This window comes from Molothrus ater, chromosome 35 (genome assembly GCF_012460135.2).
Source record: "Molothrus ater isolate BHLD 08-10-18 breed brown headed cowbird chromosome 35, BPBGC_Mater_1.1, whole genome shotgun sequence".
Lineage (NCBI taxonomy): Eukaryota > Metazoa > Chordata > Aves > Passeriformes > Icteridae > Molothrus > Molothrus ater.
This window is the reverse complement of record NC_071662.1, coordinates 1147233-1163439: the sequence shown is the minus strand read 5'-3', so window position 1 is coordinate 1163439 and position 16207 is coordinate 1147233. Positions and strand designations below refer to the sequence as shown.

The following is a 16207-nucleotide window of genomic DNA, read 5'->3' as shown; positions in this document are numbered from 1 at the left end:
CCCTGGGACAGCAGGGAGCCCAGAGCCCTGTGCTCTCCAGGAATGGCTCAGCTGCACATGCACCCTCCTGCTCCTCTGCCTGCCCCACAGCTCAGCAGCCCTGCAGCTCCAGGGGCACTGGCAGCAGCACAGCTCCTTGCAGGGGCACATGCAGGGCACAGCTGTTCCCTGGCAATGTGCACAGCCTCTCTGCGCTGCCACAAGACGCTTCCTCCCAACAGAGAGTGGCCCAGCTCCCCCCTCACCTCTGTGTGAGGCTGAGCCATGATTCCCTTCACCTTGTCCTCAGTCTGGAGCTGCTTCAGGCCCCCCATGCCATGACTAGGAAGAGCAATGGAGAGAGCGGGGGTAGATGCAAACCCTTCCTTTGGATTTCGTCTTTTTTGGCACAGCTAAAAAGGCAAATCCAGGGTGTCCAACTCAGCGCTTCCTCAGGCTTCTGGAGAACATCTCGCCTTCACCAGCCCAGCATTTTGGAGAGGTTTTCCCGCACGTGTGGAGGCTTGCTGGCAGCACATTTCTTCAGCTGGGTGCCCATCACCTTGTAGAGGGCAGAGGCGAGCTTGGTGGCCACGGTGCGGACATTGGCGCTCCGCACGGGCAGCGCCTTGTTCTCCAGGAAGGACCAGAGCACGGGCAGGGCGTTGCGCTGGACGACTGCAGGGCTCCTGGCATGGACCCACTGCACAAGCACTGCCGGGACAGAGACACAGCTCCTTAGCCACAACCTCAATGCAAACAAGGATCTACCTCTGCTTTTGCTTCTGGCAAGCCTCTCTGGCCAAGATCAGCAAAACAGCACACAGAGCCCCTTGATCCAGAAATGGGCAAAGCAGCTGATCATCCTGGAAACAGAACCACCAACCCCTCAGGACTAATTGCTCCAACCAGAGCCTTGTCCCTGTGGCAGACTTTGCACATTTATTAAATTATTTCACTATCTCTTTCTGCATGAACAATGAATGAAATGTCCAACTGCCTTTTATTTCCATTAGGAACTTGTCTAAACCCACACTGAAGATTTGGAAATGCACCATAGAGAGGAAATGGAGAGATTTCTAATAAAGGGATGATTCCATTTTTGTAACTTTGATGTCAAGTTCCAAATGCCTAATCTGGCTCTTCCCTGTGCTCAGTGGCACACAGCAAAGGGCAGGATTAGAACACACCTCAAAACTCCAGCCCAGCAGAGATGGCTGCTCCTTGACAGCTGGATTAGAAACATCAGTGACCAGCTGGTGTCTTTGGCAGAATGCTTTTGGGGCTTCCAAGAAACAGCTGTTTCAAACCTCAGGGTGTCTTAGATAACTACCCAGACCCCATTGGTGTGGCATTTGAGCATCTCCGCATTTTATTGCCACTTCCCCTCCCAATGTTAATGGCATTTTTTCTTTTAAGGTCCACTGAAATAGGGGCATAGAGAAAGAAAAATGCTACACAGGGAACTGAAATGTAACCAAAACACGAGTGTTTTCTCATATTGTCTCTGAAATGTGCTCTCTGCCCATTTTCTGAACTGAACTATATCAAACACAGACAAAAATTTACTACCAACAGGCTTCTTGCATGGCAGATTTGGCTGAGAGACCAAAACCTGAACTGCTCTGGAGACCATTCTTATTTTCTGATCAGACAAAATGTTATCTAGCAGCCATTTAATATTCTGTGGTGGAAGAGACTTCATTTTCTCTGTGCTGTTATTCCACCAGCAGTCATCAACATTGAAAGAGCTCCTGCAAGTACCCAAAACCAATTCTGCTAAGCAGGAAAGGGTTATGGTACCCATTTTAAAATGGGAATTCATTTGAGTTTAAATGCAAGTAAAGACATTGGTGACTACTGAACGTGAGGAACAGCTGTCTGTTCCTACTAAATCTCAGAGACAACATCTGCTCTTTCTAAAGTAGTCCTAATTTATGGTTAATTCCTTTATTTGAAAAAGAGATCAAAAGAACTGCTAAACTAAATTCCCTATTGCTGGAGATCTACTTTATTCAATTGCTTTTTAAAGGGCCTTTGACATTCCCAATTGCCGAACGTGCCCTTTTGAGATTCCTAATGGAGACACAAAGTGTATTAAACCTTGCATTTAAAGATGTTGGCATAATTAGCAGTGGATTTAGCCCCAGTTAAAGCAAGACAATCAATCGTCTTCTCTACTATATATTGAGATTATCCTTTTTCCATTCCTTGGCTCTTGCTGACATAGCAAGCTCCTCTGAGGAATCAATTATCAGCTGCATTTGTAGCATTTTGGACAGCGCTGGCACAGGCAGACACTGTTTGCACACCCTGAAAGGCTCAGTCCAAGGCACTTTGACAGCAAAGGCAGGGAGCCTCAGCACTCTGCTTCTGTCCCTGTGCCCCAGGGGCTGCCTTGCACTAAACCCGTGCCTCTGATACCTCTGTTGAGTTTTGACCTAAGCTGTGACCCCCAGGCTCTGCACGGTTCAGCCTCAAAACTTTCCAAGAGAAAAACAAGAATTCCGTGAGGACAAAACAAACTGATGCCCTGAAAGAGCATTTGCCACCATTTCCCCTCAAAGATCACAGATGTCCCTGAGCTTCCCAGAGAGGAGCCAGCTGGGGTATTTGTAGCCCCTCCCTTTGCTGGAGGTGGTTCTGAGATGCCCCAGTGAGAGCTCAGCCCCGAGGCCGAGCGCTGTCCCCATCTCAGATGCTGCCCAGCTCTGCAGCAGCCAGGGAAATCCTGCCAAATCCACCTGCCTGGGCTATTGGGCAGCAGGGACAAGCTCAGCACCTCCTGATGTGGAGGAGCTGCTCTGCTGTCTGTTCACAGGCATTCCCTGTAAATACTCCCTGGGCAGAGCTCTTGGCTTAGAAGGGGCCATACCTGTGATACACTCGGTGACATCCAGCAGAGCTTGGCCACTCAGGTGATTCCATTGGTAGCTGAACTCTTTCAGCAGTGACACTTGATCTACAAGGGAAACACATGTTTCTGCTCACTTTTCTCAGGGCATAGGAGAAAGGACAGTGAGGAGGGAAAGGGCAGGGCCAAGACCATTTTATAAAATAAAGTACATTTCTGCGGATTTTTGAATCCTTTTCTTCTTTCCTTCCAGCATACTTGGCAGGGTTTAAAATTCCAAAAGAAAAGCTCTCCTTTCATATTTGTAAATCCAAAGTTGTCTGCTGTAGCAGGAGCTATGTTAAAACATTTCACATCAGGGACCTCAAGAGTTCAGTCACATGGAAGCAGTGAAAAGGTTTTGCATCCCAGAGCAAAAAGGAAGAAGCCCATACTTGGGTCACAGAAAGGCACTGAGTCAGGCAGTTCCTGAGTTCACAGAGCAGCTGGGGAGGAGAAAGTGGAAACTCCTCTTGAAGACCTGCCTCTTCAACACTCCTGTTTTCAGGCATATTTCCCCAGTGAGCGTTCTCAGAGCTGACATAAATCTGTGTGGCAGAGGAATTTAGAGCAGCCCTTGCCTATGTAGTTAATTGCTGTGGCCATCTTGCCCCATGCAAAACAACATGTGGAACAAGGCATCATTGACAGCTGGGTTTATACCTGTTTGTTCTAAAGAAATGAACTTGGTGAATCATAAGTTCCCCTTTGAACATAGAAGACAAAGAAGAAAAGTGGAAAATAGGCAGCTGATGCCTCTAATGTAGAGCCTTGCAGGTGGCTGCTCTGCAGAAGCTCTGATGGGTCAGTGTCCCTTCATGCCAACAGCAAAGCTGGTCATTTGGGAAGTTAGATAGGGCCCAAGCACACTCCAAACCCCCTTTGCCTCTGAACTGTAGCAAAGCTGTAGCCCAGGACTTGCTCTTCAGACAAGCAGCACAGAGCCAAGGGCTCCTGGGACTGTTGGGAAATGCTGCTGCACATTCCAGCCTGTTGGGGATGGTGCATAAGGACTGCAGCTGCACAGCTTCTGGTGGGTGTCAGCTGGAGTGTTCCACAGACAAGAGCAGCTGTCAAGGCACTCAGCGCTCTCTTGTGCAGGAGAGACAGAGACGCAGTTGAGGAGAGTCCTTGCCAGGGCTCAGCCTTACCCAAATGAGCAATGGATTCTTCCAGTGCTTTCACAGCTGCCCCACGAACCCTGGGATCCTTTGAGTTCAGGTTCTTTGTTATTCCTTCCACCAAACCAATGATCACCGGCTTCAAGGCATCTTTCAGGGCTCCTGTGATTTCAGCCAGCACATCCAGCGCCCTCTGCTTCACTTTCTTGTGGCTGTCAGATATCCTCAGGACAAAATAATCAAAAATCTGTGAAGAGAACAAGCAACATGAAAGCTGGATTCAAATGTCCTTGTTTGAAGAGTGGCTGTAGCAGTCAGCAATGTCAAAGATGAAAGTGATCCTTTCTGTCAGGTCAGCACTCGCTTGCACAATTTCACTGTTTTCCTGTGGGCCACTCACTGGAATGGTGGCACAACCTCATGCTGGTTGAAAGATTTTCTTCTGTTTTTAAGAGGTTGGGCTGGGGACAGAGTAGCCCCTATGGTATTTCTCTCCATCTATAAATCATTAAATCAATTCCATTTATTAATGCTGAAGAGTACCTTTGCTTTGAATGGAAGCAGATGTTTACAATGCCCGGTTTTCTATACAGTTGCCTCAAGTACTGAGGGCAGTTCTGATTTTGCCAAAACTATGGCTGGAGGAGATCTAAGTTTTATTTTGTTTGTCTCAGAGCCAGTGTCTGGAGAAGTGCAGGGCTCTGGTCAACTCTTCCAGGATCCAGACCATTTCTCTAAGTAACAGGTGGACTTCTGAAATGTCATGTGCTGTACAGCTCTCATTAGAGCACGTTCAGTCCCTTGACAGCCACATTGTCAGGCACCTTTTCCTGGAAAAAGGGAAAAAGCAGCTACTGGGAGGAGAAGGCAGAGATGAGTCCTTAGCTGTTTCCATCCTTTTCCAAAGAGAAAAAAAGACCCCCCAAGAAGGGTGAGCACTGTCCTTACCAAGAGGAATAGGAACAAGGATGGAAATGAGTAGCCAGAGTTGTGCCTGTGTAAGACAAGATGGAGTATATAGAAGTGTTGTTTTTGAAAAGCCAACTGGGTTTAAACCAACCCAGGCTGATACTTCTCTTCCCTATGCAAACCCATTTTTGGTCTAGAGAACAATTGCCATGCTTTCAGGGGCTGGATTCCCTTCACTTAACCCAACTGGGAGTAGGAGACAGCAGCAGTTACACCAGCAGAAAATTCTGCCATCATCTGATGAACAGCATCAATAGGCACCTGCCAGACAAATACAGCTGCACTGAAATAACTTGTCCTGAAGACTGGACCTGAATTACATTTGTCTGGGTAAGAGGGACCAGCATGTCCCAAACAGCCAGGATGGAGTGCCAAGACACACTGAATTAACTTTGCTGCTACAGGCTTAGGAAAGGAGCTAAAGGAAAGGAGCAGTGAAGATACCCTACGTACTTGGACAATGTTAGTGGAGATGAGCTGGGGGCTGGTTTTGCACAGGTCTAGGAGGAGTTCCACTCCTTCCATCCTTGTCTGAAACGCCTTGGCTTCCAGGAGATGGTAAAGCTTCTGGAGCAGCTCCGTTTCTTCCACAGCTGGAGGTGACGTGACCTGGGCTTTTGCACGGTGTAGGAGGTGTCCATCAGAGGGAGATTTCACCCTGGAAAATAAAACCAAATGAGGACCTGTTGGTGATAATTATTGTAGCATGGCATCCCCGTCGTGGAAATAATTAGCATTGACTCCATGATTCCAGAAGGCTGAGGCTGATCAATGACTTTATTACACTACACTATACTATACTACACTATACTATACTATACTATACTATACTATACTATACTATACTATACTATACTATACAGAAACTCATCACCTTACAGACAGTCAGACACAGACAGACCAGATTGGTCAACTGAATCCAAAACACCATCACCAGTAGCCAATTAAGAAATTACCCTTTAGTAAACAAGTCTCCATAACACATTCCACATGTTCACAACAAGAGGTGCAGCAAGTGCAGATAAGAATTGTTTCTGATTCTTTTCTCTGATCTTCTCACAGCCTTCCCCAGAACAATGCCTGGGAAAGTTGTGCCTGCTGCTCTCTATGGAGAGAGCTGCAGCCACAGACAATACCTTCAGTTAATTGTGAGCAAAACATCTTGAGCAGCTTTCCTATTATGTGATTTCAAGCTGGAAAGTCGTGAGGGTCTGAAGAACAATGTGGACCTCATGACAATGATTACCGGAGACAATCTGCAAGTGACATTCTTGCCAGAGCTCACTGAGGAAAACCAAGGATGAGATGCATCTGATCTATCTTCAGATGGCTGCCAGGGCACACAGGTCACATTGCTTTGTGGAGAAAGAGAGACACTGCTTCCAAGTCTAAATGCCTCCTCATAAGGGACGTGTGTGTCTTAGAATAAGGAAACTCATCACTCTGGAGAAGTGTCTCTACACCAGGCATGACAATCTGGAAAAGTAGCTCAGATGCATCTGAACAGATAAACAGGGCTATATTTGAAGTATTCAGAAAATCAGTAAGAGAGATAAAAACGGAAGCCAGACATCCCAGAACTATGCTCACATTTCATTTGCTCCCCTAGAGCCTGGATGCACAGGTTAACAAACCCACTGGGAACAATTCTCCTGGATCAACCTGTCTCTTCCATGAGCACGGGAAGATGCTAGCTGTGCTACTGAGGCATGTGGTCCCTTTCCTGCCACTGCTGAGCAGGACAGAGCTAAATTCTGTTATCAGAGGAAAACAGGTACAAGCAGCTCTGCAACTGCCATGAAGAGACAGCAAAGAGCAATTCCTGTCTTAAATGCTGATTGCAGCACAGGGGGAAATAAACCAAACATACTGTCCATCAAGCAAATTACATGAAGGACAGGAATATCAAGACAAAAAGTGCACATTGAGACACCTGCTGACTGAAGTTGTTCAGGAATTGCCTTGCTCCTTACTACTCAAACTTGATACTGTTTGAGTGTAAGAAAACCATGATTCAGCCAGGCCAAACCACATGGATGAGAACTGCATTTTTGTGGAATGGCATCTTGCTTCCAGACTGAGATTTCTCATCAAAACACCCATCTGAAAAAGACTCCACTCAGATGAAAAAAAAGCCCTGTTTGAATTTACTTGTCCCAAGTCAGGCAGCAGAAACTTGGCCCTCTCCCAGCCTCCACAACACTGCCCTTGCCACTGCACTGCATCGTCTGAGCTGCAACCAATGGGTGTCTTTTTGTCTCTCCATTTTTGTGGAAACCCCTCCAGAGAAGTTGTGTTCAGCACAATGCAGAAGTAGACATTTTTTATCCTAGAGCATTTGTAGGGAAAGGAAACAATCTGTGGCACTGGTCATCTCTGCCAGAAAGTCTTTCCTGAGGAAGAGACATGTAGAGCTTGTCATGTGCTTTGTCTCATCTAACAAAAGTGCTCAGTACCGTTTGCTAGAAGACAATGTGGCCTGGGGCTTCTTTGAGCCACCGTTCCTCTCCTTCACCGGCTCCTTGACAGATGGGCCTTCACCCTTCTGGTTTGCCATCCCCTACAAAGACACAGAGAAACCCCATCAATCTTTGGAGTATAAAATTGGAAATTTCCTGTTGAAAACACAAGTTAGAACCAGGATCACTGCTAACAAGGCTTAGGGAAACATTTCCTAACTTACAGATGGAAACAGACCAGAGATTGAGTGATGCCAACTCTTTGTTTTCAGTAGCCCAAGGCAGGTTATGGGTGCTACCAGACTGAGCAGCAATATAAAATCCCAAATTCCTTAGTCTTGAGCATAAATGGGAATAATGCAAACTGGCAGGCAACGAGTGTTCATGAAGGAAGCAGCAGAACAAACTGGACTCTTTGGGGGTTGGCCCATTGTGTTGGAAGTCGATTTGGTTCAACACTCACTCTCCCTGTGCCTGCACAAAGGCAGGCTCCCTTCTGTAATGTCGATAGAAAAATAAAATGCCCCCCCCTCAAACAAACAAAGGATTTTCCACTGGATGCTGCTGAATTCACCAAGCTTCTTCCAGCTCCACAGGGCTTGACAGCAGGGCAGTATTCCCAAAAGACAGACAGTAATTGTAGTAACTAGGATTGACTTGGACATCTTTTGTATATTTGCAAATTTTCTTGGTACTACTACTTCCAGTGTCCTTTGCAAAGACTCTGTTATGTTCAGAAGCACAATTCTCACTTAATTCCTTTACAGGGGCAGAGTAGGGAGAGCATGGTGGGGGCTTACGCTTAAATGTAAACCCATTTTCTCCTCTTTCCCTTTCCTCTTTGTGACCGATATTGAAAATATTCAAAACCCCACTTTTTCCCTAATAATATCAATTCCTTTGTGATCTGCAGATGAACAGGCTGAGGATTAACAGCTCATTCCCAGGAGCAAAATGATTCAGCAGAAGCGGAATGAGCTAAAGACAGATTGGGTATGTTTGATCTCATATTAGCAGTGGCGATACTTGCACAAAGGAGACATTTCTCCTGCCAAGCACTTACTTTCTTCTTAATTCTTGTCAGAATATCTTCCAGGTCACGGGTGGAAAGAGATTGTTCCAAAAACTTTTTAAATTGTTGATGATTGAGCAACATCTTCACCATCTCCTGTCCATAATGCCTAAGGAAGGAAGGAAGGAAGGACAGAAAAAAGAAAGGAAGGAGGCAAAAAGGAAGGCAGGAAGGCATGAAGGAAGAAAGGAAACAAAAGAAAAGTGAACAAACACAGGAAGAGTGTTAACAGAAAAGGCTGATACCTTAAACTCATCAGGTGCAATCCTTGCACAAGAAGGCATTACCTACTCAGCAAAGAGGGAGATTTACCTCACTTGACACTGCACAGTGCTGTCAGCTGAACACAAGAGGCAAGAGGAGAATGTGGGGCAACAGAAAAATACCATTTCACTCTGAAACTGTGGGTGTGCTTCTGTGGCATCAAAGGATCTCAGGGAACAAGCAAAACACATCTGCTTTGTTGTCAGAGCCTATTAGCAGTGTCTGGCTGCCATTGCACAATATTTTGCCTTTCTTTAACTGGCAGGGAAGCCAGAACAAAATACCTCATGCATCCTATTGATTATTCTATACTATGTGTTTGCACAGGGGCAGCTAGTTGCTCTGGTGTTCTTGGAAGCTATTCATGGGGATTTCATCATCAAAGGAAGGGGATTTTGGTGGTTTGGGTTGATTTTGCCACAGTTTTCTTCAAGAAGAAATGTGGAGTTCACTGAGCCACAGATAACAGCATTCTAGAAATGTGCAGGACAGGTTTAGAAAGGCTGAATATGTTGGCTGAAGACCCCTGAAATATTTCTAGGAAAGTCTGAAGTTAATGAGAAATGGATGTTTGGGATCCTTCAGTGATGAACATTAGCCAACACTTTGGCTTTGTGTTGTGCACCTAAGGCCAAACAAAACTGTTGGACTGGCTGATCTGAGCTCTTTTGATCTCAGTAAAGAATCCTTCAAGCCACAGGAAAAAGTTGGCAATGCTCCTTTTTGCTGGCCAACCTCAGGTTTCCCAGTACAGCCATTTGCCCAGGCAACCCAGAGCAGTGGTCACAGCACCAAGGCTGACAGAGCTCAAGAAGTGTTTGGACAATGCTCTCAAGCACATGGAGTGACTCTTGGGGCCACTGCACATGGCCAGGGGATGGACTCCATGACCCTGATGGGTCCCTTCCAACTCAGCATATTCCATGATTCACACCATGAGGTAACTTCATATTCCCTTTAGTTTCCACTCTTTTGTGGTTTCACCTTTATAGCCAGACACAAAACGGTTTTCCTGTTTTAGGAGGTGAAATGAAGATCATTACCTTGTGTCCTTGTGACAGTCCTGAGCAAGCTTCCCTGCCACGTGTGCCAGCCTCTCAGCCCTGGGGGTGCCTGCGAGCTTGGTGACTCCAATTCTCTCCATCAGGGACAGGAGGAGTTCGGCCGCACGCTTCCGCACCGGGGCGTGGCGGCTGCTGGGGAGGAGAGAGCAAACCCTGGGCCACAGGGACCAGGAGCAGCAGCAGCACAGGCCTTGGCCAGAGCCTGCTCCCTGCCCTTGCTGGGGGAAGGGGCCTGGGCTCTCCCTGCACCTTCAGACACCTGCAGAAGGTTCTGTCCTCAGGTAAACACAAAGTTAGCATTGCACACAAGGCCTGCCTGCACGGAAGAGGGAGGAATTCAGCCTCCCTGCACTGTCTGAGACTCAATTTCTTTCTCAGTATTTATTCTGAGAAAGATTAAAGAAATAGATGACATATGAATAATTTAGAAATTAAGGACAATTGATGCTGACCCATCAGAGGGCACCCAGTACACAGAGCTGCAGCAGGATTGAGGCTCTTTCCACCCATTTATCCCCAAATCTGCAGACCTTTGGAAAACAACAAATGCAGGGAAAACACATTGTGGGCTGTGAAGTTGCAGAATATCCAGCAATGCAGCCTGTTTCTTCTGTGAGGCTTGGCAATGGATCCATCTGAATGTTTTACCCTATTCCAAAGCTGAGGAAAGGGTGGCAGGCAGTTTAGCCAGGTTGTCTTGTTCTAGAGAGTGTCTCTTGGGAACTATCATCAACATTTAAGGCAGCATTTGCTTCAACTGTCCATGGCACTCAGCCTGTGAAGGTGCCTTTAAAGTGATTCATCATCTCAAGGCTAACATGAAACATCAGTTTGAATAGAAAGTAGAGCTCTGAGGCCAGGACAGTCATACAAGACTCCTTTGGCAGGAGCTGCACCTGCTGTGCAGGCTGTGCCACACCCAGCAGATTGTCCCCCATGTGCTCCACGCCCCAGCAAGGACCCTCCTCATTTCTCAAGTTAATGGCATCATGAGGATACGTGGTTTTCCCCAGGGCCTCTGTGGTTAGTGCTGTGAAATACCAAACACTGCTCACAGCTGCAAATCCAATTGTCCCTCTTCCCACAAAAGCACAAGGCTCTATCCTTGGCCTTTGCAGGCACTTTCCCTTCCCCACCAGTCACCACATCTAGGAAAATCTGACAGACTGGGAGAACTCCAGGAAGCAGCAGGAAGCTGAGTCAGAGGAGCTTTAGTTTGGATATCAGGAAAAAGGGTTTTTCACTCAGAGGGTGGTTGGGCACTGGAACAGGCTCCTCAGGGCAGTGGTCACAGCACCAAGCCTGACAGGGTTGAAGAAGCATTTGGACAACAATCTCAGGCACTTAGTGTGACTCTTGGGCTGTTCTGTGCAAGGCCAGGAGCTGGACTTGATGGTCCTGATGGGCCCCTTCCAACTCCCCATATTCTGCAGTTCTGTGATTGTGAGAACTAATAGGCTGCAGGAGGGCAGAAATAGGTGACAAGAGGAAAGAAGTGAGGGTGGTCGGAGAATCAAGTCACTGAGTTCACAGAAGATGCAGGATACAGGACCTTTCCCTCCCACCATTCCCATTCTCTGTCTCATCCCTTCTCCCTCCCACACACACGAAGGTGAAGAACATCACTAAAAGAAGAAGAACCTACTTGACTCCCATGTCCATGAGAGCAGCCATTGCTCGTGCAGGAGTCACATTCTCCATCATGATCCCCAGGGTCTGACTGGCTGCTTTCTGCACAAATTCTGGCGAGTTGGACACCATCTGGAGAAGGACCCGAGCAACCTCATCCACCTCAGAGTTCATGTCCTTCTTCAAGGTCACAAAGAGTTCTCCCAGGGTGACAATGGCAGAGTAGGACACCTTGGAACGGAGGTTGGTCACCTGGGGAAGTCATGAGGGGAAGTATAAGAATCACCTTGAAAAGAAAACCAGTTGCCTTCAACAGAAGTCCCAGGAAATGACAACACATCCCACTGTGTCCAGAGGAACATAAAAGTACAAGAAGAGCAGGAGAGCACAAGCACAGAAAGGCACTTACTCTGGCACCAATTTCTGGCCTCAGACCTGCTCACTGCAGGCCTAAAAACAAAATTTCACCAAAGTGTTCTACTTAACCTTTCTAAAATGTCCACAGCTTTGATTTTAGGCCCTTTTATTAGAAAATTAAAGCAAGAGCTGCTTTCAAATCATAAAGGCACAAGTCATAAAAATAAAAGAGTCAGGTGCTCCTGTTTAAAAAAGCAACACCAGCAGCTGAAGCACTCAGCCAGGAAACAGAAAACACAGGCTCTGGTCTACAGAATAATTTGCAGTGTTGAATTACAGCTTGGGCAGAGGTTGGGACTCTGGCAAATAACGTCATTAGTGTCTCAGTTTCTGCCTTTGCACATTGCATTATAAAGGCACCACACTCAAAGATGAGTGTCAGATACCTGACCTACCAGTAAATACAGCTGCATGTGCCCACAGATCCTACAGATAGCTGACAGACATTAGAAATATCAGGTCTAAAACCAGAAATGAAGGCAGACCCTGAGCACACATGGAGATGAGCAAGCACATCCCTACTCTACACACTGTGTATGAAGTATGGGGGACAATTCAGAACAATGTTCTCACCTCGCTGGTAACTGCCAAGCAAATGTCACGAAGTCTACAAAGCAGGACCTCTGAATGGGACCCAGCCAGGTGTTTGATGGTGAAGAGCCCCTTCTCCTTCAGCTCCCTGAAAGGCAGAAGATTGATTTTTCTCTCCACCAAGGCAGCACCCTCTGAAATGACCAGGCTGGCAGCTCAGTTGAACAATGGGAGGTGCTTTTCAAGGAGTGCTTAATGAAATCGTGGAACGCGTTGCCCCAGGATGCTGTGGCTGTCAAAAGGATTCACAAACCCAAGAGGCAAAGAGAGGGGTTTCAGAGTGGCCACTTTAGAAGACAGCCTTTCTGAAATCTCTGGCACATGAGGCCCCTCTGTCACTGCTTCCTAGAAGCTGTGAGACTGGGCCATGCTGCTGTTTCTTGTCACCTCCCTGTACCTGTCCCTGAGACACAGTGCCACCGGGCTGTTATTGGGGCATTTTCCTTCTTTGTCAGCCCCAGCAGGCATTCAGCAGGGAGAGTCTGCACCGCCACTCTGGAGCTGAGTTTCCACTCTACAATCTCGGCCTCTCTGTCACGCCCTCCACTCCCCCTCACACCTTCCCCAAAAAAGCAGCAGGATGACCCAGGAGATTCCACCCCTGGGCAAGAACTGTTGAAACTCTGGCTTTTCCCAAAACCCCCTACCTAAAACAACCCCCACAACAGCAACAGGTTATTTAAAAGGTGCAAACAACTCTGTCTCTGAGCAGTTGCTTTGTGCAGGCCCTCAGCTACAGGAAGGTCTGTGAGGCATCAGGGCTGCAGCCCAGGGCTGGTGACCGATCCCACAGGCACCCCTGAGTGCCATCCGGACCCCCCACACCTGCAGAAGCTCTCTGCACCTCTCAGGGCACCAAAGAGAAATGGGGAAGAGAAAGCAGAAGTGAAAGGGCAAAACAAAGGTGACTCCACAAGGAGATGCATCATGGCAGATTTTTCATGCTTATCCCGGTGTGAATGGAGTCCTTACCCCTGTGTGAATGAAGCATCCACCAGGGAGTGATCAAAAAGCCATCAAAAAGAAAACCAGTATCAGCTAAAATTTGTAGGGTTATCACCTCTGGGCCTCCTTCTGCCTGTGTATAATTTTGGGACACATTGGGAGTATTGGCAAAACATCTCAGGTCCATATGAAGCAGTGAGAGGGAAAAAGTTGAATTCCAAAAGTGCAAGATTCCTAGAGGGTTTTCTTTCTTTTTCCTTCTCTTCTGCCATGAGCCCTTCAGGAGTAATGGCAGGCTGAGGGACTTGAAAGCACAACTCAGTCCATTTCTCAGAAAAAGGATCTCCCTGGAGCTGCTTCTGGGACTCCCATGCAGGAGGTCACAGGGAGACCATGTCACCTGCCATTACTGTCAGCAGTGGGAGCAGAGAGGAATCTTACTCAGTCCCACTGGGCCAGTGACCCAAGGCACCCAAATCTCTACACTCAAAACTGCTGCCATCCTGCTTCTGCCTTCAGCCAGCAAATCATCTCCTTCCAGAGCTTTCTCTCTTCCCTCAAGGTTTCCTTTGCAGCTCCATGGAGCAGCAGGCAAAGCGAGGAAACAGCACGGACCTGCTGCAGCTGCAGCACTGCTGCAGAGCAAGGCCAAGAAAAGGCTGCTCTCCAATCTTCATCCTCTCCCTGCTCTGCAGTGGTTTCACCAGTGCCCTTTGGCCCTCTGGGCTCTCGGGGCTCCGAGGCACGAGCAAGACACGCTTCTGACCGACTTTAACGCTGAGAGGGACACAGAGGGAACGGGGCCTTTCTTACCAGTCATCGCTGCCCAGCAAGGAGAGTGCCTCCTGCAAGGACTGCTGTGGGTCTGAAGAGGCTCTGTCCTTCTGCCCACGCCCACGGAGCGGCTCCTCTCGGCGCTTGGCACCAGGGGCCGTCTGCGAGGTCACTGTGAGGAGAGGGTCGGCCATGGGCGCTGCAGCCCCGGGCAAGGCCCCGCCATGGAGCGGCCTCAGCCCCATCTCCCAGCCAGGGCTCCGTGTGCTACAAACTGGCACTGGCTCGGAGGCTTCCCTGCTGTCTGGCTCCTGGGGCTCCTTGCTTGCTCCCAGCCTCCCCAGCTGGGCCCAGCTCCAGGCTGAAGCTGACAATTGCCCCCGCAGCGCCAGCTCCCAAGTGCCACAGGTGCCCAGATGGTGAGTGAACAACTGATCCTGGTGGTTCTCATACGAGCACAGTGAGCACAGCCTGGCAGACTGCCCTGCAGCTCATCCCTGCAGTCCCAGCTGCCTCCTGGCACCAGTGCTGTAGTTTGGACTATCAGGATGGGCAAAAGCCAGAGCTTAGGCCTTTACCACTACTTTATTCAGCTCAACTTTCCAATGGATCTCTAAGAACCAACTGCTCCAGTACTTCCAAGCTGGAGTCACTCAAAAGTAGACTTGCTGTTCACTCTCAGGACAGACTATGAAGCCAAGATCCCAGCAGTGCTGGCTGAGGCAGGAGGCAGTTTGTGCTCCTTGTGCAAGGAAAAACCCATGTGGAAAAAGCTGCCATGGAGCAGGCTTACCTGAGGAGCTGTGTGGGAAGCTGCCATCCCCATGGATGATGGGTGTATTGGGCAGTAAGGGAACATTGTCCTGCTTCCTCACGACCTTCTTCTTCAAGTCACTACCAGGCTGTGTTCTCTGCATTCTAGAAGCTGTGCCATCAACAGGTGGTAGGCTAAAGGCTGCAGGGACCAAAGAGGAGCTTGTAAGTGGATAGTGCTGCACAGGGTGATGATGGAAAGGGCCAGAAAACTTGCTGGAGCTGCGTAACATCTCTTTGTTATCCCAAAGAACTTCAAGTATAACAATGAAATACCACTTTATACCAAGTATAACACTAACATGGGACAATGAGCACAGAATCCTAGAAGATTTTGGGTTGGAAGGCACCTTTAAGCACTATCTAGTCCAACTCCTGTGAGCAGGGACATCTTCATCCTGATCAGGTTCCTTAGAGCCCATGTAAGATGGCCTTGAACACCTTCAAGGATGGACCAACAACAGCTTCTCTGGGAAAACCCTTCCAGCTTTTCATTCCCTTCATTATAAAAAAAATTCTCCCTTATGTCTAATCTAAATCTACCCTATTCTAGCTTAAAGCCAAACTGCAGTGATGCTTTCCCTAAGAAACAAGGAAACCCAGCATTGCTTTGCCTTTGTTCTCCTGTTGCAGAGGCTGGCAGGGGCAGTTGCCAAAGGAAAGTGCAGATAACCTTGGGTGCTGGCCTCAGGCTGAGTGCTGCCTCCTCAGGGCCCCGCTGCCGCCCTCGGGCAGCGCTCACAGCCCTGCAGGCAGAGCCCCTCAGCCGGGATTCAGTCGGGAACGCTGCTGCCTCCTGGGGCTACAACAGAAGCCCTGGCTGGGGCTTCAGCACAGCTCTACAGCACCAGCTCCTCAGCAGGGAGTGGCAGGAGACGGATCTCTGGTATTTTCATTACAAGGAGCTGAATTTTGTTTCTTCCAGGCTGCACCCCAGTTGAAAAGCATTCTTTTGGACTCCCCTTCCCTGGAGGCTGCTCTCCAGGAGAGAGTCTGAAGCCCCAGTGTACTTTGCAAGACAGAATTTTCTACTCTAAAAGACTTTAGAGGTCAAGGGAGGAAGCTGATATTCTGTTACTGACTCAGTGAGGTCATGGGCAAGACACTTCATGCCTCTGTATTTTTCTTTGAGAAACAGAATTCAATCCCAAGCAAGCTTCCACTCAGATGCAAGCAGAACAGCTCCCCAGACTGATTGCAACGCTGTGCAAAGGGCA

General features: G+C 48.2%; 1 protein-coding gene across 1 annotated transcript; it reads right to left on the bottom strand.

Moving 5' to 3' along the window:
* Window positions 1-457: 457 nt before the first annotated feature.
* On the bottom strand, window positions 458-14371 carry LOC118700715 (TOG array regulator of axonemal microtubules protein 2-like). Its single transcript, XM_036405309.1, has 10 exons — window positions 14217-14371; window positions 12441-12546; window positions 11467-11702; window positions 9801-9953; window positions 8485-8602; window positions 7419-7522; window positions 5416-5620; window positions 4024-4240; window positions 2855-2941; window positions 458-693 (listed from the first exon to the last, which is right to left on the bottom strand). The coding sequence occupies exons 1-10, from the start codon at window positions 14369-14371 to the stop codon at window positions 458-460; spliced, it is 1617 nt and encodes a 538-aa protein (XP_036261202.1).
* Between the last annotated feature and the right edge of the window lie 1836 nt (window positions 14372-16207).

Coding starts and splice junctions, on each gene's coding strand:
- LOC118700715 (XM_036405309.1), bottom strand. CDS start 14,371: ATGGCCGACCCTCTCCTCACAGTGACCTCGCAGACGGCCCCTGGTGCC. Junction 11,703..12,440: donor GCTTGGCAGTTACCAGCGAG/GTGAGAACATTG, acceptor TGACTTCCCCAG/GTGACCAACCTCCGTTCCAA. Junction 9,954..11,466: donor CTCATGGACATGGGAGTCAA/GTAGGTTCTTCT, acceptor TCTCCTCCCCAG/CAGCCGCCACGCCCCGGTGC.